Here is a 27302-nt window from a genome sequence, read left to right on the forward strand (position 1 = left end):
CCGCACCCCCTCCCCCGCCACCATCTGTGTCCATTGGTTATACTCATATGCATGAATACAAGTCCTTTGGTTGATCTCTTACCCTCTAACACCCCCCCTCCCATCGCCCCCCAGTCTTCCCTCATAGGTTGAACAGTTTGTTCGATGCTTCTGTGACTCTGGTTCTATTTTTGTTCATCAGTTTATGTTGTTCATTATATTCCACAAATGAGTGAGATCATGTGATATTTATCTTGAGGAGAATTTATTTTTAATTGGTGTACAATACCATCAGAAAGATGGCTAAATATAAATAAAAACATTAAAAGCTTTGAGCTTTACAGACTATCTTATACCTGGGTAAACACAGCTTTAAAAAAATTCTTAATTTCATGGAATAGTTATTCCATATCTCCAATTGTTCAAATAAGTGACTTCAATTTCTCTGCAAGCTTGTAAATCAATAACCCGTAAAAATCTATGGAAAATATAAAAGTTAACCAGAGAAACTTCTAAAGTTGATTTGAATCATAACACTTCTTGATTTTCATATGAAAACAAAACAAAGAAGGAATCAACATGTTCACAAATTTAAACTGAAGAGCAAATCCTCTACCTAAACAAAATAACCTCCTGGCAACCTAGCCGAATAGCCTCAGGACTCTTGGGAATCAAATAACTGTACCTGAATTTGTTCAAGTAAAAAATGGCCTAAATTGCCTTACATCTCTGAAATCCATATCATTCTCAAATGAGAGAAAATGAAAAGAAATTTAGAGGTTACTTTTATCCTCCCTTAACAATCATCAGAAACCCAAAAAGCTTTTTAGGAGCGGCTGGGGAGGAAAAGTTGGCTGTTTAAATGGTGTGGGGTTCCTCTATCACCTACTGATAATGACTGCAAAACCAAACCAGCACCATTTAAGCAACAAGTAAATATTTCTCAGGAGAGGTTGAGGATTAATTTTTTTGCTTGATACGATGTCACCATTTTCGATGGAGCTTGAATGATCAATTTGCAAATTAAGGGCTAATGTACAAGGGAAATATGCTGCTCCCTGCAGGGCACATCCAGAGGCACTGTCTCCAAATTCAAACATTATCTGGATACCTGACTGCTTTAGCAGGAGACAAAGCCCTCTATTTTTGTGATAATTGGGGCTTCAAAGGCAGACAACCTCTGCAAAGGTGGCACTGTGACTAAAATTCACATGGAGGTGAAGTAATTAAATGTTGGGCTCATTTTTGAAAGAAGGCTTTGGCCCCTGGCATGTCCATGTGTGGTTGAGGAGTAGGGACAGTGTGAGGAGAAGGGAGGGGTGGGTCAGGTCAAAAGCAACCTCACTTACTTGACAGTCTGGGAAAATCAACATCACCAAATATATATATAATAGTATAAAATGTATACATGAATTTAATATGAGTAGGGTTCAGGTGCTTTCCTCTATCCCTCCCTCCCACCCTTCCTCCCTCCCTCCCTCCTTCCCTCCCTCTCTCCTTCTTTCTCCATCTTTCCTTTCCTCCCTTTCTTTCTGCCTTCCTAATGCCAGGGACACTCACAGAACATCAACAGAAAAACTACACAAAACTACACAAACAGGAAATAATGTCATGGTCACTATCTCATTCACAGGGAACACTCACCCTTGGATCAAATACCTGCCTACATCTTTCACTTAAAAGTGAACCTCCCCTACTGGCATACCACCTCAAACAGCATCAAAGCAAAATGAAACATAAGCAGCATTTAACAACACTAGTAACCATGGAAACATACCATTAAAGAACATATAAACAGGAATGAATAATTAGATGAGAAATTCATTTCTACATTTATCTTTTTCCAAGGCCCAGGAAAAGCAGCTCTTTTACCTCTTATTTAAATGTGGACACTTCCTCTTTAGTCTGCCTTCTAACTGAAAAATATGAGAATTTATAGAATGAGAATTTTAATATTTCCTGGCTTAATGAAGAAATCTCTTTGTAGGCAAGTGACTAAAAAATCTTGCAATGCTCATTGTGGCCTAGATGTAACACTGAATGCAAGAAAGTCTCTTGAAGCAGCCAAGGAGTTTGCTTAGGGGATGGGAGATGTGCAGGCAAACCTGACTTAATAGCCAGGTGAGGAGGGGAGAACAGTTGTCAACATTTAAAAATAGGAAGCACAGGTTGCCTGGGAAGGCTGAGGGGAGAATCTGGGGCTTATGCATTATCCCCCGTGTATTGTCAGGTAGGCAGCATCACCTGTGCAGGACATCTGACTACCTTTCCACTTAGGGAATGCTAAATTGACCATTAACTTTAAAAGAATTTTTAATGGCCTTAGAGACCCTCTAGCCCAGGGCTGTGCATCAGAGTCTCCTAGTTGGGGAGAAGTAGACATATACAGTTCTCAGGATCTCACCCAACTCTGGGACTCTACTATTTTAAATATTTTCCCAAGTGACTATGATACAGTTGGTCACTAGCTATATTTGAGAACCACAGTCTGAGGCTAAGTTCCTCATCATATCGAAGCAGAAACTGAAGTCTAGAGCAGTTGTAGATTGAGTTTCTGGATTCAATTCCCCCTCCGTATAGGAATGTGATTCCCACATCTTGGTCATAGCTTTGTAGTGAGTAGATGAATCTTACCCCTTGCCATTGGGCTTGGCCACATGGCTTGCTTTGGCCAATGGGTTGTTAGAAAGCATAGTGTGAGCAGAGGTTGGAATGTGCTTATATAGTTTTGCTTTCTCAGACTCCTGCGTTTTGCCATAAGAAGAAGAGACATCAGGTAGACACTGGTCAAAGGAGGACTAGAGGCCTCTTAGTAGCTTAGAACTAAGCCTAGTCAAGCCCAGGCAACACCAGCCTAGAGAAATCAATTCCAAGGCAACCAACCTGTTTATTATTAGAAGTCACTGAATTTTAGAGAGATTTGTTACACAGCATTACTGTAGCAGTAGCTGACTGATACAGAAATGAAGTGACTTATTCAAAATAGAATTCTAGCATAGGAATTAGAAGTTACATCTTGTGAATCTTAGGCCTGACCTCTTTCTACTGCTCATATTTATTTTGCTTCATTTCTTTCACAGAATTAAGCACAGGTATCCATTGCTTCCATAAGATCCTTCTTCTCAACATACATTTCCTATATCCCAAAACATTCTGTCACTGTTCCTCATTAGAGCTTGCATGACTTCTGTCACCTTCTGTCATCAGAGTTTACCTCTTTGATCTTATTCCTTCAGGATTCTGTTTTCATGTTTCCAAAGAGACTAAGAAGTCTTAAAAGAACTAATTCCCATAATTCTGTTCAGGCTTCACCAATGAATGAGTTAAAAATTCCCAGATAGCCAAAACCTTTGGCTCAGTGGATAGAGCGTCGGCCTGCGGACTGAAAGGTCCCAGGTTCGATTCCGGTCAAGGGCATGTACCTGGGTTGCGGGCACATCCCCAGTAGGAGATGTGCAGGAGGCAGCTGATGGATGTTTCTCTCTCATCGATGTTTCTAGCTCTCTATCTCTCTCCCTTCTTCTCTGTAAAAAAATCAATAAAATATATTAAAAAAAAATTCCCAGATAAAATTCTTTTGCATGAAACCATAGGGACTCAATGCCAAATGGTGGGAATGTAAACATGATACATGGCAATTGATAGGGAAAGGTTTTTAGGTGAGTGTTTTGGTATTTCTCAAATCATATCTAATGTAAATACTACAGGTGAGGCAAAAGTAGATTTACAGTTGTTTGTATGAAAAATAATACAATAATTAATAAATAATACTACAAAAATAAACTCTATTTCCTGTGCTCACAATTGTTAACCTAATTTTGCCACACTGTGTATAATGCCTGCTTGCTTTCAGACACTCTATGTCCAAATATTTTATAAACTCTATGCCTGACAAGGAGAAATAAATAAATAAATAGACTTTAAATATACACTGTTAAGAGAAATGGCTCTTATGGTATTTCTATTTTGTTCCTTTCGGTGGAAAAATTTTTCATGTGGAAGAAAATCTTTAGAGAGAACACATTTTTCTTCTCCAGAACATGTAGGTGTTTTATTAAAGCTAATAAAATTTTTTTCTGTTTCCTTGACCTCACTTTGCCTGTCATTTCATGCTGACGATTTTATTTTTATTCTGAGGTTGAGGTATCATTAATTTTCAGCATGTAAATGACTAATATTGGGATGATTTTGCAATATCAAGAAGAAGAAAAAAGAACTGAAGCAAAAAAGTTAGAATTAATTATCAGTATAAGGAATCAACTTACGTTCAGTGTTAAGTTATACTACACCCTTCTCTGGTCAGTGCAGAGAAATCCATTAGCTTGCTGCTCCCTTGATTGCCACATTTGAAAGAAGCTAATAGCTAAGACCTTTGGATTTTCATGGAGACACTAGTGATCACGGAAACCGATGAGACAAAAACTCTTGGAATTCTATACCCTTCTCCAAATAGTCTGATGAATCCCACACTCAACTAAAGCACAAAAACTGTTCACAATTGTAAACTTACACACACGCACACACACAGAAATATTTTTGGAATACATATAAGCACTGAATTTGAAAATTACAAATAAAACAACTATTCCAAAATATTCTAAACATTATTGGTTTGAGCTTTATGTCAAACCAATATTTATTGTAGTTGATTTATTCATTTGACAAATATGTATTGAGCTATTTTTGCAGTTCAGTTTGATGAAAAAAAGTGGAGAAAAACATGTACAGAAAAAGAGATTAAGAAGTGGTATCTAATTTAAGTACCAGTTGTTTTTTTCATAAATATTCTGTGTCAGAAAACATATATGTTCCTTTAAGACATATATCAGTGATGCCTATTTTGTTCACTGATGCATTCCCAACACACAGCACAGTGCCTAACATATCGTCACTAATAAGTGCTCAATAAATATTTGCTGAATGAGTATGATAACAAATGCAATTTGAGAGCAAAGAAAAAAAGGTATCTACTAATTTAAGAAGCATCTGGAGACACAGGATTGGAAAGGTTGCAAGTTTGAATGACTACAGTGCAGTTCCATCACATGGCACTAACATTCTGGGTGCTATTTTTTGCTTTAAGTGCTGAAAGCACTAAATGTCTCTTGCTAGGCCCAATACCAAAGAGAAGAAGGGCTGCTGCAAAGAGAATGAGTCGTGCAAGAGTCTTAACTCATGGTTGTGAACCCCTGAAAGGCAAGTAAGGGCTTTAGGGGCCCAGAGATGGCACCATCTTCTTCAAGGATGCGGCTGGGGAAAATCTTGTTTCTTGGTGCAGCCAACACCTGATTTTGTCTTTTGAGAATAATTACATCAAAGAAGTATTCCTTGTTGGTGAGCCCTTTTTGGAAACCATATATGCCATTGATATCTTGAAGATGGTGAACATTTCAATGCCAAGTACAGCTTGATTGGATGGGAAGTCTTGGTATTCTCTGCACAGATGGACAACCTGTGAAGTTGGCACTGCCTCGGCCTTTGGAAAGAGGCTCCACATGTCAGGCTTTCTACATGGGTCTGTGTTGGTGTCAGCAACCCTTCCAACAATCCCCAAAGGGGTCTCTTACTGCTGTGAAAGTCTTCAGCTTCCTCAGAGCCAAGAACTCAAATCAGTGCCACTTCAGTAGATCTTTGTCAAGATACAAGAACACACGCCACTTGGTTCTTGCCTCTTAAAGAAGTTTGTTGGCAATCCAGAGAGGAAATTTAGAAATAATTTGGTTAATTCTTTCTTTTTATTTTGGAAAATATACTTTTATTGATTTTAAAGAGGAAGGGAGAGGGAAAAGAGAGCTAGAAACATCGATGATGAGAGATAGTCATTGATCAGCTGACTCTTGCATGTCCCCCACTGGGGATCGAGCCTGTGCAGATGCCCTGACTGGGAATTGAACCGTGATCTCCTTGTTCATAGGTTGATGCTTGACCACTGGCCAGCTGGTTAATTCTTTTAAAATGTTTAAGGGAAAAGATAACCCATTTTAGAACAAATTCATAGTGAGTTCATTCCAGGACGAGTTTTTATTTTTTTTCATGGCTGATATCTTAGTTCGATAAAGTAGACAAATCTTTTGATTGACATACTGAATTAACAATTAGAGATGCTGCTGAAAAATACTATGAGCTTGTTTTTGGTCAAGCTGCCTCTTCAAATGAGGTGGCCAGAGTCAAATAACAATATGAACTTACCAATACTAGGGGTGAGGCTGACAAAGTCTAGAGACTTTCTAGCTACAAAAATCTATAGAAGCCTAGCAAATGGCTTATGTCTTATAAAGGTCCCTTTTTGTTTAGATGGCATTAACATTGAAACACATTGCTGATATAGACAGCACTGATGATAAAGACTTAACAAAAATAAATCTCATTGACTTGAGGACAAAGGAATGATGTAATATGAATTTTGGTGTTATTTATTTATTTACTTATTTATCCTCACCCAAGGGCATTTTCCCCATTACTTTTTAGAGAAAGAGGAGGGGAGGGAGGGAGAGAAGAAAAGAGAGAAGGGGGGGGGGCATTGAGATAACGCATAGATTGGTTGCCTCATGCAAGCACCCTGACAGGGGCTGGGGATCAAACCTGCAACCCAGATATGTGCCCTTGACCAGGAATCAAACCTGCCACCCTTTGGTGCAAGGGCTGGTGCTCTAACCATTTAGAATATCAGCCAGGCCGAATTTTGTGTTTTCTGATGCCTGCCTACCCATATGAGATATTGTGAACTATAGGAGTTCTGACTCCATTTGCTATTCAAAACTTTGTGAATCAGGGTTTTAGCTCTATTGCCATTAAAATGAAATGCTGACAGTGATGAGATGTCAAATACATTTCAATTTTTTATTCCAGAAAACTTACACAACCCTCTCACAAGAGTGAGGAAGCCAGAATAATCTGTAAGTGCTGCTTTGGTGTTCTGTGTGCAGGAGATAAATTTTCAATGCAGTGAGATAAAGGGTAAACATATTTTTCTCTGTGTATGTGTTTATGAGTATTGTTTCTAGGTGGATGCCTGCAAATTGAATCAGATTCTCAGAGGGGTTTGTGATTCAAAAAAGAAAAAAGAAAAGAAAAAATTTAACAGAACAATTAAGGTGGGCAATGAGCTTATCAGGCAGGTTGCCTGGGTAGAGAGAGGAGGAGAGGGAGGGAGGGAAGGAGGAAAAGACAGAGGCGTGGGGGCATCAATGTGAGATACATAGATTGGTTGCCCCACGCATGCACCCTGACAAGGATGGGGCTCCTCTGCACTCATTGCATGGAGTTCTGCAACAAGATTAGCTGCTATCGCCTTTTCTCATTCCACTTTGCTGAGTGGTGCAGACCAGAGTTGGCTCTGCTACTCACATGGCAGGATTTAAAGCCACACAGAAGATAACCCAAGAGCATGGCTGAGAGTGAAGGCTGGAAGCAGGGAAGGGAGACAGGAGTGGAAGAGCAGGGAGCCTTGTTTGTTTCCTGATGCTATTAAATCTAGGCCTGGATCTAAGGGGCAAAGGGCTTGGGAGGTGGATTAGAGTTTACTATAAAGTTCTTCTTGGAATAATATTATTATTTTTAGGAGCAACATATGAGTACACAAGGGACACTGCTTTAAAATAGCTAATTCTTAGCCTGAGTAGGGCTTTCCATTTTGTGAATTAGTTCAGAATTGTGATGAGGTGTCCAGCCTTTGAGAAAAGGGTGGCTGATAACAGAAGAAGGGAATCAGCTGCAGAGGCATGTATGCAAGTACAGTCTCCTGACAAGTTATTTCCAACACTCTCTAGCTCTGACGAGGTGACACTATTATAGAATAACATGCGCAAACACTTTTATTCAAAGTGATATATCCCAGTGTGAGCTGTCATATAGTGTAGAGATTTATGCCCTTCTTTTCTTGCTGAGTGGATGATATGAAAATATTCTTAATACAATTTAAAGGAGTTCTTGAGCTTACCAAAGCAAAGGGCTGTTCTTTTGCATATAAACTTCTTTGTAAGTCAAAGGTCTATGAGAGAGGGTATAGACGGGTTCTCAACTTTTTACATTCTGAAATTTTCCATTTCCTGCTTAAAACCTCTAAAAAAAATAACTGACCAGAATGGGAGGGTTTTATGTTGTTGAATAGAAACTGTATAGTATCTTCTCCACTTACAAAGGTAGTGAAAACACCCCTGTCTATATTAAGCCTTAATGAATGTCTACGAATGTACATGCAAATACAATTCCTAGTCTGTGATGTTTGGGGCATTCTTAAATTCAACAGTGTAGTTGCAATGGTGTTCGGGTAGTGGGGCATCCCTACCTTTAAAGTTGGCATGGACTGGGCACTCTTGGGCAATGTCCCAAACCCCCTTGTGATTTAGAACAGAACAGGCTTATATTTATATTTGAATTAAGATCAAGTAGAGGCTAGCTAGCACAAGGAAGAATCTAACAGATGGGACAATGGCGTGGTGTGGTGAGGCTGGGGCTAGTTAGAGGGGTTTAGGTTATGGAATTTACCTCTAGGGTGAAATGTCTAATTATGTTACTTTTTTTCTTAAAATTTGTGATGTCATGTTTGGATGTGCCCAAAAGTGTGAGATTTTAGTGCTCACATGGGCTTTAAGAATAGACCTCCTCAGGCACTTTATGCTAAATATCTCTTATTTCACAGCTGAAGCCCCTCTGGAGACTACCTAGCCTCAGGTTAGGTGACTGGTGCTTGAACTTGGACTGAATCACATGTGACTTCCAGACAAGGGCTCGTTTTCAATATACTACGTTTGCTTCAAAGTAAAGGAGAAAAGAAGAATACCAAGAGAAATACGTTTTTCTTATCTTTCCTTAAAACAGAATGGCAAAATAATAGTGTTTGTTTTATTCTTTTTTAATATAGCAAACACACATGCATTGCTAAGTGGAGATTATTTTCTTAGTTTGAGGTAAATAGTGATATTGGTGCTCTTTGAAAGATAAAGGAAATAAAATGATTAACCAATTTCAAGCTCTTGACCTGTTTTAAGTTGAATCAACATTGGACATTTTTCCTCCTTAGTTCAATGCGGACAACACAATAGACACTCAACATATGTTTATTTAATGAATGAATAAACTAAAACAAACCTTCATTTGGGACCTAATATATGCCAGGCCTGCTAGCTATTATCTCATCCTCAAGATTTAATTCCTGTCCCATCTCTCTCTAGAAGCCCCTGAAATCCTTTAATAAACTCTCCTCTTCCTTTGCTATATCTATAGCCCATATTATTTTCTTGTGTTTCAAATCTAGCAATTCTTTACAACTATTTACTAACATGTCTATAAGCAACTACTACTATTTTGCATATTCTAGATTTCCTTAGAAAATTCTAAAACTTAGCAGCAAATTAATAATTTTTTGAGATTAAAATTTACCTACCTAAAGGTTAACTTAAAAAACACACACACATCTACAGGTCTCAATTATAATCATCCAAATATTTAGATGAAAAAATATAAATTACTGAGAATTTTACATGGTAAACCTAATACTTTCCCGATAGAAATACAGAAAACTAGGGGCCAAGACACAATAGTGAGAATGTGGGAAAAATTATGAAGCATTAGAAGATGGCAACAATTATTTCTTTCATATTAGTGTTTTAGCAGTTCTTATTCTAGTTGGTTCCAAAGGTTCATATTCAATTAAATTAAACTATCTTGAAACACAAAGAAAAAAACCCAGCTTAATGTAGTCTGGAGAGCAGAAGCTATGGAGGAGGAAGGTGGCTTTTGTAGTTGATTTTCAAATATTTGAAAAAGAATTATTTGGAAATGTGTTTCCATTTGATCATTGTGGCCCCACTAGGAACCACTTGATCTAAGTTTTAAGGGGATAGAAAATCCACTTTGAGTGAAGAAAGCAGTTTATCTAGTTAGCAAGTTAGATGTTGTTTCTTGAGGATAAGTGAGATCTTCATTTTGTACATTTTTCAGGAGAAAGTCATTGACAATTTGTGGGGGGAGGGGAGAATAGGACAAAAGTAGACTTGTATGTTGTGAAGGAGATTAACTTAGTACATTCTTAATTCTCCTATAATTCTAAGAAATTATTATTCTCTTCTTGACATCTAACTGACCTTTCATATGACTTTTTACTGCCATTTTGAATAACAAGAAAGAAGATCTGCAGTTTGTTTGGTTATTGTTGCAAATCCTAAATGTTACCCAATAAATATAACTGATCTTTGTATTTCCCTTCATTATTATGTAATTGGTATTACTTTGTAGCATCTGATTTTACAGGTCATAGACAAAAAAATGTATGAAAATACAAAGTTCATATTTAAAGGATCATGTCATAATAGCAGCATGCCTGGGAAAACAATTCTGGGGCTGTCTAAAATGTATATTGGGTTGTAAACTGAAGTATGGGCCAAGGGTAAACAACCTTGAATTTTGACTTTAAAACTAGCCTCAGAAAATATACTTAGTTACATACTTAATATACTTAATTACTACTGAGTAGTGTCTCTCTAATGGATGTGCTCACAGCTACCTTTTTCAGCAGTATTGTAAGCACCAACCCTTCATTTCAGTTCTAAAAATGAGATGGGCCCCTTTTTCCTAGTTGGGACATCCATTTTTACCTGCCAATACAGTTTGATGAGCTTGCTTATACACTGTTCACTTCCTCCAAAAAGCCAGAACATGTAGTCAGCAATCATGGCACTCCTAAGAACAAGAAAAGATAAAAAACAACAACAAAAAAACAAATTCATAAGACAAAAGGAAAACCACACCAGGTAGTATATGTGAATACTGAGGAAAAAGATTTTGTAATATATAGATTTGATGGGACTAATATTAAACAAAGCATAAGGCAGTTTTCCAAGTTAAAAGAAAATCTTTTTTTTTTGATAGCTACATAAGAGAAGCAACTAGCCATTTATCTTTTATATATATTTTTTTGTTTATACAGTATAAGAATAGTATTTACAGATGATGAGAGAATGCTTTGTTTAGGTTGCCTCTTACTAAGCTCCAAAGCATTTATAGAGTAACACATTTTATGGTGTCTAAAATGCCTTTAAACCTAGCATAGCATTATAGCTAACTATTATTCATTGGTTTTTAAGCACATCTCCTGCTTTACCTGAGTTAAAGATCATTCACCTCTGATTAAATTACCCTCCTTAAAATTGAAAATAAAAAATTTCCAATTCTGCAAACACTCTCCTCCCCGCAAACTTGTGTTTAATTGAATTGGTTTTAGTATCTAGTGTATACAACCACTGCATTAGTCTTATTAAGCTGAGGGGATATTAAAAAGTATTGTGCAATGGATATTAATTCATTGCTTAGCACCCTTTGGAAAAACAGTTTACTTTTATGACTGTTTCTCTGTTAGGCTTCTCTATTTCTTTTCTCCAGAGACTCCAAATCCAATTAAATGTGACTAGAAGTAATTCCAAATTGTCACGTTAGCCAATTAAACATATAATAATCCTGTGTACCTAATCACTAGAACCAAAAGTTTATTTATTTAAGTAGAGCTATCACTGTGTACCCCGGAATGTTTTTCTTATCTTTGCCTGCAGATACGTGTTATTTCTTGACATCACTGTAAATTGAATTAGAAATTTTGCTTCCCTAAATGTGGGTTGTGTAAGACACAGCAGCTATAAGCTTACTATGGTACTATGTTAAAAGCATTAAAATGTTTATATTCTCTTTTTAAATTTCTTTATTGATTAAGTTATTACTTATGTGTCCTTATCCCCCCATTACCCCCCGTCCCCCCTACTCATGCCCTCACCCCCCTGTTGTCTGTGTCCATGGGTTAGGCCTATATGCTTGCATATAAATCCTTTGGTTGATCTCTCTTGCTCAGAACAGAGAAAAATTGGGACTTTAAAAATTAACAATGGAAAAAAATACCACCATTTGGTGGATTATTCAGCTCAATGTTTTTCTTTTCACACATGTGTTATTGAAAAGAAGCTGTCCGCTGACATTTTAAAATAAATGATAATAATTTAAGAATAACTAATCTTTTAAGAATCCTTTCATATTCCCAGAGCTCTAGTTTAATAAGATAAAGGGAGCTAGGAGGTTTTGATGTTGTATGAAAATGTATGGGGTAGCCAACAAGCCATAAAAATCACAGACAAGAAAGTGGTAAAGGTGAATTTCAAACATTTGCACTGTGGGAGAAACACCCAGAAACGTTTTCTTGCCACGACTACCTAAATAGGCAGCCTATTGGATAGAGAGGTACCTGTCACCCAATACAAATACATTTAATAAATTCTGAATTGAGGAAATAAATGAAAAATCTTAATGAAAATGTCAATTAAAAAAATCAACCAATGGAAAACCTCACTCTCAAGGATAGCACATGTTGTATAGGTAGAAGCTTAGGTGATGACTGACTGCATTCTGAATCTTCCTTCCCTTGATTATTAAAAATGGCTCAACTCTCATAGTTTAACAGGACACCAGCCTTTAGTGAAACAGGCGTGGGGGCGTTGGGGGTGACAAACTTTTCCTGTAAAGAATCAGATAGTAAATATTTGTGGGCCACACGTCTCCTAACTACTCAACTTTGTCTTGCGGAAGCAGCTATAAACAATGCATAAGCAAATGACTGGGGCTGTGTTCCACTAAGACTTTATTTCCAAGAACATATGCAGGGCCAGATTTGGCATAGTTTGTCTAACTCTAAGGTAAACAAATTTCTTGGTTGAGCAACAGGTGGCAAGCATTGGTATAACTACCAGTCAATCATCAGAAACCAACGTCTCCACCTTCTGGCCACAGGCCTCCTGAAATATTTCAGTCTAGTGTTTTCTCTTTTGGGACTATGTACACATTGTGCTAAAAGGACTGTGCAGAGATCAGGAAAGAAACTTTATAATTTTGAAACATTCAAGAAAATGTAAAGGATATTCTGGGTCATAGACCTAGTGACTTGAGTTAGGTAAAGGCTAGATTGATAGTTTCTATTATGTGAAGGATTGTCACCCTTATATTGGAACAATTGTGAGAGAAAAGGAGATAGATCAACACAGTGGGTTTCTGGAGATTGTCTGCATTTTTGAAGCTTCTGGTGCTTTGGTTTTGAGTTTACTAGTGTAAATTTAGAATTTTTAGTATTTTTATTTTCCCAAAGTTGCTTTTTTCTGTAATGATGAGTTGTCAAATCGCTCATTTCTTAAGTATGATTTTATTACACCAGGGGGCTCAAGTCTTTTTCCAAGGAATGAATCTTCAAATTTATATTGAGACTCGGTAAACAAAGCTAAAGAGACTGAGAAGTACAGGTTGGTAGTTAAAAATAGTCACGGAGATGTAAAGTATAGCATAAGAAATACAGTCAGTAATATTGTGATAACTATGTATGGTGCCAGGTGGATCCTAGAATATCGGGGCAACACTTTGTAAAGTATATGATTATCTAATCACTATGCTCTACACGTGAAATCAGTACAAAATGATATTGAATGTAAACTCTAATTGAAAAATAAAATCACATAAAAAAGAAACAAGTGAGGAATTAAGAATCATTGAAATTTGTTACCTGCCCTCAGTGAAGCACAATTATTTTAATAGTAAAAAGGTATAGAGGGCCTTGCTGGTGTGGCTCAGCAGTTGAACATCGACCCAGGAACTGAGAGGTCACTGGTTCTATTCCTGGTCAGGGCACATGCCCAGGTTGGGGGCTCGATCCCCCGTGGGTAGTGTGCAGGAGGGAGCCAATCAATGATGTTTCTCTCTCATCGATATTTCTATCTCTCTATCCTTCTCCCTTCCTCTTTCTCTAAAAATCAATTAAAAACATAGGTATGGAGGTTCCTCAAAAATTAAGACTGGAGCTACCATATGACCCAGCAACCCCTCTTCTGGGTATCTACCTGAAAAATTTGAAAACATTTATTCACAAAGACATATGCACCCCTATGCTCATTGCAGCATTATTCGTGGTGGCCAAGACATGGAAGCCACCTTAGTGTTCTTCGATAGTTTTGGATAAAGAAGATGTGGTACATATATACAATGGAATACTACTCAGCTGTAAGAAAAGATTAAATACTGCCATTTGCTATGGTCCTTGAGAATATACTAAGCCATATAAGTCAGACAGAAAAAGTTAAAAACCATATGATTTCACTTATATGTGGAGTATAAAACTGAAAGCAACAAATGAACAAAAAGGTAAACAAAAACTCTTCAACACAGAGAACAGAATGGTGGTTACCAGAGGGAAAGGTGGGTAGGAAGAAGTAAAAGGTAAAGGGGATCAAATGTATGGTGACAGAAAATGATTTGACTTTGGGTGATAGGCACACAATGCAGCATGGAGATCATGATTCATAGAAATGTACACTCGAAACTTATATAATCTTATTAGCCAATGTCACCCCAATCTACACTAATAAAAGACAAAGATGCTGATTAACCGTACCTCCGCTACACCCAAGCCACGCTCACCAGAGTGACTATATGCAAATTAACACAACCAAGATGGCGGCCAGCAGCCACAGAGCTGGAGCAAGCAGGAGGCTTGGTTGCCCAGGTGATGGAGGAAGCCAAGCTTCCCGCAGGCCCTGAGCTGGCTGTGGGATCCACTCATGGCAACAAAGTTTCTATTATAGAAGACAGATAAATCCCAGATACCTGCTTCCAGCCAGCCTCCACTGGGAGCTTGGGTGGCTGGGGGCTGTGGCCAGCCTGCAAACAGCCATTAGCCCCACCCCCATGCTGGCCAGGTACCCCAGTGGGGACCCCCATCCTGAAGAGTCTGTGGCCAGCCTGCAAAAAGTCATCAGCCCCTCACCCAGACTGGCCACACCCTCATGGGGTGAGGGTCCCTGCTGGGGGTCTTGGCTGGTGGTGGTCACTCTTCTGCCTGCTCAGTAGCGCTAAGGATGTCCGACTGCAGCTTAGGCCTGCTCCCCGCTGGCAAGTGGACATCTCCCAAGGGCTGCGGAGCTGCCAGAGGGATGTCTGATTGCCACCTTAGGCCCAATCCCCCAGGCCTAAGCCAGCAGGTGGCAGACGCTCAATGCAGGAGCTGCCCCTGGTGGTCAGTGCACTCTCACCTGGGGAGCTCTGCTCAGCCACAAGCCAGGCTGATGGCTGCCAGAACAGCAGTGATGGCAGCAGCCTCTCCTGCCTCCTCAGCAGCGCTAAGAATGTCTAACTGCAGCTTAGGCCTGGTCCCCGCTGGCAAGTGGACATCCCCCGAGGGCTCCTGGGCTACCAGAGGGATGTCTGACTGCCAGCTTAGGTCCAATTCCCCAGGGAGCAGGCCTAAGCCAGCAGGTGGTCATCCCCCGAGGGGTCCCAGATTGCGAGAGTGCACAGGCCGGGCTGAGGGACCCCCCCGAGTGCACAAATTTTTGTGCACTGTGCCTCTAGTAAATTTAATAAAAAATAAAAGGTACTAGAAACAAAATATGGTTTCATAAAGCTACATGCATGTGGAAATAATTTTCTTAAGTATCATGCATTTATTTCAATACCTGACACAGAGCTATGCTCATATGAGGAACATAATTTAGCTTGTAGTTGCTCCAACCCCATTTTTCTTCCCAGTGGAAATGGGAGTTATACCTTCACCACCACCTTCCTTTGTCAGGTTCCTTATCATAACTCTGCCCTACAGCTTAGTCTTTATGAATCAGTATAAAAAGCAGTGGAAGAACATAAAAAGAGCACAAAAATAACATTATACTATGCAATATTTATGAGGGAAGAGCCTTTTTTTTTGTTTTTCAATCATGCTGAATTTATAATCAACTCAGAGCATCTGCAAGGAGTCAAGTACCTATGGGATCTGAGTTCTGGCTGACTTATGAGTGGATGTAAACAGCACCCTATCATTCTCCCTACTTTCCTTCAGGTATTTCTGTTTACTCTAGGCTGATATCCTGGATGCTCATCAATGTAATTCAGTGTTGCTTCTAAGTGTCTTAATTTCATTGTCATTATTCTATTCAACTTACTTTCATTAATCTACTGAATTCTGTAGCTGCACTGGAACTGCATGATCATATTAGCCAAACCTTTTAAATTGACAGTTGATGTTTTAATATCTGTCAGTTTTGAGCCTTTAATAAATGCTAAGCACCATGCTAAGCTCTTTGCATAGCAGAATGTGAACCCAACCCACCCACACTGCTGCACCAGACCTCATCCTATCATGCCTACTCATGGAAACTGCTCCAGCAACTTTCTCTCTCTCCCTCGCTCTCTCTCTCTCTCTCTCTCTCTCTCTCTCTCTTTCTCTCTCTCTCCCCCTATTCTTTCTTTCAAATTTCCCTTGGATTTCCCCCCAGCACATAAAATGCTGTCCTTTTCACCTCTTTAAAACATCCCAAGACCTCTCTTGATCCACTTCCCTCCCAGTTACCATCTTAATCATTTCCTTCTCTACAAACAAACAAACAGACACAAAAACACCTCCTCGAGAAAGCTGTGAGCAATGTCTAATTATCTCTAATTTCTCTCTCCTGAACTCACTCCAGCGAGGTTTTCATTCTTGCCTCCTTACTGGAACTGCTCTTGTGAATGCTGTTAAGGGTCTCCATGCTGCTCAATGCAATGGTTCGATTCTCAGTCTTCATTTTACATGCACTCCCAGGTGCAAGTGAGGCCAATCCTTGTTCCTGCCTCCAGTCTCCCCCGACCTCTCCCTCCCGTGACTGCTATTACTCTGCTCTTTCTGGTTTCCCTCCTATCTCACTGGTTGCTCTTTTTCGTCTCCTGTGCTGGTATCTCATCTCCCAGGATTCCTGACTTTGGGGCATGCAGGACACAATGCTCACACCCCTTTGCTTTCTTTCTGATGCCACCAGTTTCACGGTTTTAAGTATCATTCACAGGTTGACAACTCTTACATTTATGCTCTGTGTTTAAACCTCTTCTTGGCTCTTTAGAATCTTATAAAAGCTGCTTTCTTGACATGTTTACTTAGATATGTGAAAATCAAAAAACAGAGACTAGCCTTGAAAATCCCCTGGGCAGATAAAGCTTATAAACTTATTTTGCAAGACTAACTTGACGGTGGGTGGTTTCTTGCTGATGCCTTTGGAAATCATAAGCAAAACTTCAACTGTTTTTCAAGGTTGGTATGAGGTAACCACTGACCAATTTGCTATCATTTGAAAAATTCTAATATTATAACCAATCACTGTAAAGAATAAACAGTCACTGCTTTCTCACTGTATTGGCTGCTTTATAGCAATAGACCCTTGAGCCTCATTCCATGTTTTGGTTTGAGAGCTCTGGTTTATAAACTATCTTTATGACATGTGCACAATAAATTTTGCTAATTATTGCTACTTCAGTGATTCATTGAGCTTAATTGGGCTATTTCTGAACCTTTGAAAGATACCTAATAGGTATTTATTTTTTTTAGCATTCACTTTGTTATTATTTTAAAAGATTTTTATTGATTTCAGAGAGGAAAGGAGAGAGAGATAAAAACATCAATGATGAGAGAGAATCATTAATTGGATGCCTCCTGCACACCCCCTACTGGGGATTGAGCCTGTCACCCCGGCATTTGCCTTTGACCAGAATTGAACCCAGAACCCTTCAGCTCAAAGGCTGATGCTCTATCCACTGAGAAAATTGGCCAGGGCCCTAATAGGTATTTAAAACTTAACATTTCCATACCGGGAATGCTGATCCTCCTTATGTCCCCTCCCCAGTCCCTAGTCATCTACCCATCTATCCAACTTCTCAGGCAAAATATCCTGGAGTCATCACATGTTCTATCCAATCGAAGATAAAATTCTGGTCATGTTATCTTTAACCTATATCAGAATCCTGCCACTTCTCACCATCTCCAGCATTACCATCTGGTCCATCATATCTCACCCGGATTATTGCAACAACCTAACCTTCAAACTGGATCCCCTGCTTCCCCATCTGTCTATTTTCAATGCAGCAGATGGAACAATCTCATTAAAACTGGTGCGCTGGCACAGGTCACTGCTATGCTTAAAACTGCAAAGACTACTTATCTCCCCCATAGACTCCACCAGTCTTTAGAATGGCATTTGATATACTACAAAGCCATTGTAATAAAAACAGCCTGCTACTAGCACAGGAACAGGCATATAGATCAAGGGAGCAGAACAGAGAACCCAGAAGCCAACCCAAGCCTTTATGGTTAATTACTATTTGGCAAAGGCGGTAAGAGCATTCAATGGAGTAAAAAGAGTCTCTTCAATAAGTGGTGTTGGGAAAATTGGACAGGCACATGCAAAATAATAAATAAATAAAATAAAATAAAACACCAATTTACACCAGACACAGAACAAACTCAAAATGGATAAAAGACTTAAATGTAAGTCGCAAAACCATAAAAATCGTGGAAGAAAACATAGGCAGTAAAATTTCAGACATCTCACGTAGCAATATTTTTACCAATACATTTCCTAAAGCAAAAGAAAGAAAAGAAAAAAATATAACAAATGGGACTACATCAAAAAAGCTTCTGCACAGTAAAAGAAACCATCAACAAAATGAAATGGGAACTCGCTGTGTGGGAGAATATATTCGTCAATGATACATGTGATGAGGGATTATTATTGAAAACATATGAAGAACTTATTTAACTCAACACCAGAAAGACAAACAAACCAATTAAAAAATGGGCAAAAGACCTGAACAGACACTTCTGTGTACAGATGGCCAACAGACATATGAAAAAATGCTCAAGGTCACTAACCATCAGAGAGATGCAAATAAAAACTACAGTAGGTATCACCTCACACCTGTCAGAATGTCTACTATCAATAAATCAACAAACAACAAGCACTGGTGAAGATGTGGAGAAAAAGAAACCTTGTGCATTGTTGGGAATGCAGACTGGAGCAGTCACTGTGAAAAACCGTGTGGAGTTGCCTCAAAAAATAAAAAATGGGACTAGCTTATGACCCAGCAATGCCGCTTTGGGAATTTGCCTGAAGAAACCCCAAACACTAATTAGAAGGAATATATGCACTCCTATGTTCAGTGCAGCATGATTTCCAATAGCCAAGATCTGGAAACAGACCAAGTGCTCATCAATAGATGAGTAGATAAAAAAAGCTGTGTTACATTTACACCATGGAATACTATGTGGCTGTAAAAAAAGAAGGAACTCTTATCCTCTGTGACAGCATGGATGGACCTGGAGAGTATCATGCTAAGTGAAACTAGGCAGTCAGAGAAAGACAAATATCACATGATCTCACTTATATGTGGAATCTAATGAACAAATGAACCAAATCCGTCCAGAGGCATGGACACATGGAGAAGACTGACAGATTTCAGAGGGGAGGGGCATGAGGGGGACTATAAGAGAATGTGTATGCATATATGCATAGCCCATGGACTCAGACATAATGTGGTGAAGGCTTGGGGGAGCGGGGGCTGGGCAAAGTGGGGCAAAAGAAGGGAAAATGGACGACATCTGTAACCGTGTAAACAATTTAAAATAATGGTACCTGAGTTCTATTTCATTTAGTCACATGTTGCTCCTCTGATCTCATTTCTTACTCTCTCCAGACAAACAGCAAGATCCCCCTTACTGTTCCACAAGCCGAACAGGGATGCTATTGTCTCTGGGATTTTGCACTTGTCAATTCCTGTCCTAGAATGTTCTTTCCCCAGCACCCCTTAGCTCTCTTGATTACCTCCTTCTGGTCTGTATTGGGTGCTATTTTCTCACAGAGAACTACCCTGACACACTGCAACACTATCCATGTTCTTGCTTTTTACTTTTCCCACCGTACTGATCACCATGATTAGTTTTGGTAGCATTTATTGCTGTCTTCCTCTACAGCACGGGTCAGCAAGCTATGGCCTGTAGGACAAATCTGGTGTGCCACCTGCTTGTAAATAAAGTTTTAATGGGACATAGCAATGCTCATTCATTTGTGCATTGCTTGTGCACTGTCTATGACCACTTCTTGTGCACTAATGGCAGCGTTGAATAGTTACGAGAGACCCTTTGGCCCTCCAAGCCTAGAATATTTACTATCAGCTCTTTACTGGAATGTAAACTCTTTGAAGGCAGGAATCTTTGGGCTCAGAACAGTGGTAGCTACACAGTAAACATTTGTTCACTTTACTGACCAAACATTATCTTATTTATTTATTTAAACTGAAAAAATAAATTCTTGTTACAAAGAACCCAAAGCCTACAGAGTTACATAGCTCATTAGAATCCTAACAAGCAGTCTGGCCCTAGGGCCACCCCTGTCCATATTTGACAGATGCTTTTGTAGTGGAGCTGGCATGGGAATGGAGTGACAGGGTGGGCTTTGTCAATTTAATTTGTGCAGTAGACAATCCAATCCAATGCCATGGTAAGTCATATGAGAGCATAGTAAATGCTAATGGATGCTGATGTATTTATCATATAAATTAAAAAGGAAAGGTACCAAGAAGCACATTGGCCTAATATGTTGTTTCTATAATTACTTTAACATGATGTCTTCAGAATTATTATTCCTCTGCAAGCAAATCTATTCTTTTGATATTATATTTGAACTCTTTTTCCAAAATTGTTTCTGAAGTCACATTTAATTTACTTAATACATCTATTAAATAAAAAAGGGTCAGAATCTGGCTTTTAAATAGATATGCATCTAAAATAAAATATTTTTATGTCACGAACTGAGCTTATTGTGAATCAGATCCCATTCCTATAGAATGGCAAATACACAGTAAAAGAATTTGACATGTTATCCTATATAATAAAAGCCTAATACGCAAATTGTCCCCTTGGGTGGTTGTTCCACTGGGAGTTCAACTGGGGCATCCGGAGTTTGACAGCTCGCTATGATGTGGGCTGACCACCAGGGGGTGGTGCGGAACATGGCAGGCATTGGTGACGCAGCACTGGCAGCAGGTGGCAGGGGAGGCGCTGTAGGCCCTGATGGGCCCTGATGGAACAGGACCGTGATAGGATGGTAGAGCAGGTGAGAAGGGCACCAGGCCAAGGCAGGTGCAAGCAGGGGCCCAATCGCCCCCCTGATTGCCCTGCAGTCAGTGACCAGTGGTGGCCGGGTTGCCACCCAGCTCCCAGGTGCTGAGGGAGCCGGGTAGGGGGACCAGCCTCGACCAATCATCCCAGAGATGGTGACCAGCGGGGTGCCAGGTAGGGCTGAGGGGCTGAGAGGCTGGGGATGTGAGCTGGGGCCCGATCCCCGCAGGCCACCCCAAAGGACCCCACCCGTGCACAAATTCATGCACTGGCCTTCTAGTCATTAATAAGATAAGTACTAGTTCTGCATTCCAAAGTAATACCATAAAAGAATCACAATATATAAAGATATTCATTCCAGATGATTTCACATATTGGATCTTTCTAAAGACTGAAATTCTAGGGGTATGAGAATATATTATTGACATTTCTCAAAGTCTATGTTCAGGTTCTAAATTTATAACATTCTACTCAGCATGGCCACATGGTGGTGTAAAACAATAAGATATGGGTAAACAAAAGAAAGCTACAGCACACAATTCGCTGTGTGGTCTTATCTGGCTGCTGGCTGGGACCTTGAAAAGTCATTCCGTTCATCACCTTGCCTTTAGGCAGGATCACGCTTAAACCTTTCAGATGAGACTGATGAGAATCTATTCTGTTTTAAAGATCTCCACAGAGGACATTGCTCTGCTTTCCTCCCGAATCCAGGGTTTCACAGCCATAAATAGCATCTTCTGCAGTGCTAGTCTGCGGGCTTCAGTTCTCTCTCCATTGTTAATACCACCCACCAAGACCTTACCCTCTGAAGAGGAGTCCTACATACCCCACAATAAATTATTATTTTTCCCCTAGGTTAATTAATTAACCTTATTTTTTCTTTCATTTAGTCTTTCTCCAGGGTTCCTCTTTTCTAGACAGACAGTTTCATGGTTGTATTTTCAACTTAAGTTTCGTCTGATCTTTTTTCTACAATGGGGAGTTGACCTCTTTCAAGAGTCTAAGAATAATCATATGTCTTTGCATTCATCTATTTGATTTATGTACCTGATATAGGTACTTATTAAGAGTATGTCTATTGGGTAGTTGTAACTATAGAATCCTTCCTTATTACCAACATATTTAGGAGATTATTTCTACCTTTCTGTACTTAAAAAAGCTCAATGATACGCATATGTCATATAGTTAATTTTAGATGAATTAATATTAATACAAAGTGTATATTATTTTTGAATATGGATACATACTATTATTAAAGAGATTATATTCTGACCAAAAGAGCTAAACACAAATCCATTCAAGCAAACACACACACACACACACACACACACACACACACACACACAGAGCAGCTTTTCGAAGGCTCCCATATTTTACACACAGCAATCAGCCACCATGATCTTTTAAAAGATTTAAATGTAAATTACCTCAAGTGAAATCCAAGCTCTCACTGTGGCCCACTATTTTGAAAATAGGCTGCCTTTGTTTTCCTCATCCACAGGTTTTCCATCACTCACCAGTTGAGTGTGGTTCACTCAGTTGCTAAAGCAAATACAATTTTCCTACCTTGGGGCATCTGTGTAGGTGGTTCCTCCTGCCTGGAATTTATTCCCTCAATTTTTCATCTGGCTGCTCCCTCTCAAGATTTGGGCCTTTAGGCTTTAGCCTAGATATTGATGGCCTCTTCGGTGGGGCCTCCTCTGACCACTCCATTTAAATAAGTTCTGCCCAATGATCCCTCTCACACAACTTGATCCTTTTCCTGCATAAGCCTCACATTTTGTAATTACTTGTTGGTTTATTGCTTTATTACCTTTCTCCCTAGACCTGTGTCATCCAAGATGGTAATCACTAGCCATATGTGGCTATTTATGTTTAAATAAATTAAAATTAAAAAATCAGTTTCTCAGGTACATGAAGCCATTTCAGGTGCTCAGTAGTGGCTAGTGGCTACTATAATAAATGACACAGAATATCCCCATCAACACTGGAGTCCTACTGGGCGGCACTGGTCTTGACTGTTAAGCCTCAGAAACCTACCACTGAGTGCCTCATAGAAAACCTTGCAAATAGTAGGTGCTTGTGATGGTTCATTTTCAGTGCCAATTTCACTGGGTTACCGTTTGCCAGGATATTTGATTAAATATTAATCTGGGTGTATCTGTATGGGTGTTTTTAACATTTGAATTTATAGGCTGAGTAAAGAAGATTGTCCCCCCCAATGTGGGTGTGACTTACCTAATCTGTTAAAGGGCTGAAGAGAGCAAAAAAAAGCTGAGTAAGGGAGAATTTGCTTTCTGATTGTCTTTGAATTGGGACATCAAGTCTTCTCTTGTCTTTGGACTCAGACTTGAATAGAACTTATTCCATCAGTTCTCCAGGTTCTTGGATTTTGGACTTAGACTGGAACTAGATCTCTGAACTAGAGTCTCCAGTTTGCTAACTACAGAGTTTAGGACTGCTCAGCTCCTATAGTTGCATGAGCCAGCTCCACACACACACACACACACACACACACACACACACACACACACGCATGCACACACACACACACTATAGTTCTGTTTCTCTGGGAAACCAAGACTAATACAGTGCTCAATAATTTATATCTGCTTTTGTTTGTACTTTGCCCTTGTCATCCTCTCCCCCATCTCCACTACCCCTAGTCATTTGATGTTCATTAGGAGGCTGAGCCTCTACAATGTTCTGGGTCCATCATTTCAGTAGTTGATGAGCATTGAAGAAGTTCTGGTTCAGCCTCTGGACTTTTGCAACAAGTTTGTCTCTTTGCCTAACTGCCAATGCTAAGAGCTGAAAGTTTTCCCTGAGACAAGTCTCTACCTTTTGCCAGCCAAGTCTAGTTAATGTGCTCTTGCCTTGATTGTATTTTCAGATTTTGACTATTCCTGGGATGATAGCCATGCTTGCTCCTGCAAGATTGTCCATGAATCAATAAGAATTTTTCTTGAAGTTCACTGCCTACCTTCATTACTAGTCTGAAATTTGAAATATCACCTGTCCCTATATTCTCAATTGACAACAATAAACAACATACTGCTATTTGTAACAGCAACTAATATTTACTGAGTGATTACCATGTATTTAGTAAGGGCTTTTATATCTCATTTAATTTTTAAAACTAAGCTATGAAATAAGAGAACTGAGTTTCTTCAAATTGAGAAGACTAATTTTCAAAAAAGCCAGTGGCAAGGTCAGGATTCAATCAAATATGCTTATTCCCAAATTTTGGCCTCTTAACCATGATGCTGTACTTCTTACATATTGGTATTGTTTTTCTGTGCATCTTTTTGAAGACTTCATTATCTTTTGTTGGATTTCCCTGATCTAATTTCTTGCCAAACTTTGACCACAGGTGCTCTATCTAAAAACTATATTCCTGTGGTTGATTAAATAGCACGGAAGTTTATTATTATTGCCTATTGATGCCTGGTCCTTTTCCCCTATCCCCATCCCACGCTGTTTCACCAGCAGTCATGCCTTCCTCGTTCTGGCTTATTAAAAGTTGACACAGTCAACTTTTCTTTCCTTGGCCATGTAAAAATGTATTATTATTTCTATAGAAATATATTTCTGTTTGAAGAGGCCTAGATAAATAAGACTCATCTCAGATTATATACCAGTATAAAGCTTTGATTTTATTTTTGATTATTATTTTGTTTCTGTTTGGAGTCCAAAAATGAGGTTATCAAATTTTACAAGTGTTTATGTTTATTACAATAAGTAAGGTTTGGAGCCATGGTATGATGAAAAAGTATGAGGACACGATGCTGACCTCTATGAGCTGCCAAGTTTTGAGTATTGATATGACAGCTATATTTGAAAGGAGTAATCAAAACACAAGGCAGTTTTATAGCCATAAAGAACTATGCAAATGTTAAGTACATAATGTTAACTAGAAGTACAGAGCATATGTGCTATAGAATTTTAAAGAGGGAAATGATTACTTTTGGTTCTAAAGGACTGATTCAGGGAGACCTGAAGAGTGGCTAGTATTATTTCTAAGTGATGATGAAGAAAAAGGATTTTATTTCTTTTGACCTGAGACACAGCACATGAAAAGGCATTGAAGGTAGAAAGTATCAATACGGAATTTGAGGAGAGGCAGAGTGCTTGTGTCAAAGAAGAGAACTATGAAACTTTTGTTGGCGACAGATTGCGGGAGGCCTTGGATCCCAGGCAGGTGAGTTTGGACTTGGTCCTGTGGAAGCTGGGGAGCAATGATGGATTTTTGGCAGGGAGAGTAACATGGGAACTTTTAGTTTGAAGATCTCAGCTGGTCTGGATGCCATGTTGAGGAGGACCTGTCAGGGACCTCTAGGGACAGTGACAGCCTCAGGCAGTACTGGCAATGTGCGAGGGGTGTCTCCTCTTGGCTCTTTAGGCAGGGGTTTCTAAGCACTTCCCTTGATATCTGGACCCAACTTGTTCTTCAGGATGGAGAAGAAGGTCTGGGAAACCTCCATACATATAGAAAGGGGTCTGAGTACATGCTTTTTAGACTCGTAGCTATGGGCTTCATTTATTTTACAAAGATGGAGATTCTAAGGTGAATAAGCCATTTCTTTTTTTTTTTTTTAATATATTTTATTGATTTTTCACAGAGAGGAAGGGAGAGAGATAGAGAGTTAGAAACATCGATGAGACAGAGACATCGACCAGCTGCCTCCTGCACATCTCCCACTGGGGATGTGCCCGCAACCCAGGTACATGCCCTTGACCGGAATCGAACCTGGGACCTCTCAGTCCGCAGGCCGATGCTCTATCCACTGAGCCAAACCGGTTTCGGCTAAGCCATTTCTTATCATTAGATCTAATGGGGAGGCAAACATGCACAAAAATATTTATATCACAATGAGTAAAGTAAAATAATTAATATATGCACTAACAGCTGAGCCGGTCGGTGTGTTCAGGGAGGGGGACCTAGAGGAGATGCGAACCTGGGTCAGCCTAAAGTGATGAGCAGGATTTAGCCAAGCAATCTATAATAATAAAAGCATAATATGCTAATTAGATTGGACAGCCGAATCATCTTCCAGAAGAAGCTAGGGCTGCGAGGGCTGAGCCCCTTGCACGAATTTTGTTGAATAAGACTGAGAAGAGCATTCTAGGCATAGGGCACAGCCTGCACACAGAATATATGGGAGACCTTAGAAGCCTGATGCTAGATTCCAACAGTACAATGTTGAGTTTATAATAAATCACTGTACAGAGGTTAGAAAGAGGAAGAAGAAAGGGAAACCCCAACAGGACTATGCTGCTGAGTTTAGAGAGGTGAGGGAGGCAGGAAGGAATCATGAGTAGCTTGGATTTTAAGTACAGAGCAACATGGACAGTTCTGTGGTTTAAAGAGAGAACCTTGGTTATTCCTATATGAGGGCGAGAAGACTGGAGATGGGAGGTCCTTGTAGGAGTTGAGCTACAATGGGTGAGCCTGCACTAGGCAGTGAAAGTAGGCAAGCAGGAAATTGAGATAGTGGAACTATGCCTAAGGACAATCAAATAAAGAAAACATGTGATAAGACCTTTGAGTCCTTAAATATGGTCATATTCCAGGCCCATCAGACACCAGGGGCAGTTTCCGGCTATCAGATCCTATTGAACCTGTGAGAAAGAAAAACCTAAAACAGAATTCTTTCTGTTTCCAGATGAATGAACTAATTCTCAAGGAAATTACAAATAACGAGAAAACAATAATGCATTTGACCTGACCCAACAGTATAACCCTTAGGTCAGCGGTTCTCAACCTGTGGGTCGTGACCCCTTTGGGGGTTGAACGACCCTTTCACAGGGGTGGCCTAAGACCATTGGAAAACACATATATAATTACATATTGTTTTTGTGATTAATCACTGTGCTTTAATTATGTTCAATTTGTAACAACGAAATTGGGGGTCATCACAACATGAGGAACTGTATTAAAGGGTCGCGGCATTAGGAAGGTTGAGAACCACTGCCTTAGGTGAAACCTGACTGGTATCACAGAGCAACATCGAATTAAATAATGTGCTGCCCTGACTCTGAAGGGCCTGATAAACCGGAGAAGCTTTTTTAGTGTTCATTCTTGAAGGTTTCTTTCTGGAGCGTTCTTCCAGAGGATGTTCCTGCCAGTGTCCTTGCAGTCTCCTGCTGCACCACATCCCTGGGTCACTTCCACGTGACCAAGACTTAAGCTCCCATCCTTGGAACATTTCTTCACCAGCAGAGGGCGCCCGCCCCTTTGGTATATGTAAAAATCCAGCACATATGTTTCTAATCTTGATCAGGATCCTAAAGTTTATCCAACTTCTTGTGGAATCGAAGGAAAGGGAAAGATTAGAAAAAAATAAAGAATGTCATTAGAAAAAAAAAAAAACCCACAAAGAAGGTC

At 39.5% G+C, this 27302-nt stretch overlaps 1 protein-coding gene across 1 annotated transcript in view; it reads right to left on the reverse strand.

Moving 5' to 3' along the window:
• SPATA16 (spermatogenesis associated 16) overlaps nt 1–27302 on the reverse strand; it is a 234774-nt gene that overhangs the window by 79538 nt on the left and 127934 nt on the right. The window contains exon 4 of the mRNA XM_006764120.2: nt 10575–10659. Coding sequence (XP_006764183.2) covers nt 10575–10659 — 85 coding nt within the window. The remainder of the gene's footprint in view (nt 1–10574; nt 10660–27302) is intronic.

Source organism: Myotis davidii, unplaced genomic scaffold (assembly GCF_000327345.1).
Source record: "Myotis davidii unplaced genomic scaffold, ASM32734v1 scaffold115, whole genome shotgun sequence".
NCBI classification, from domain to species: Eukaryota; Metazoa; Chordata; class Mammalia; order Chiroptera; family Vespertilionidae; genus Myotis; species Myotis davidii.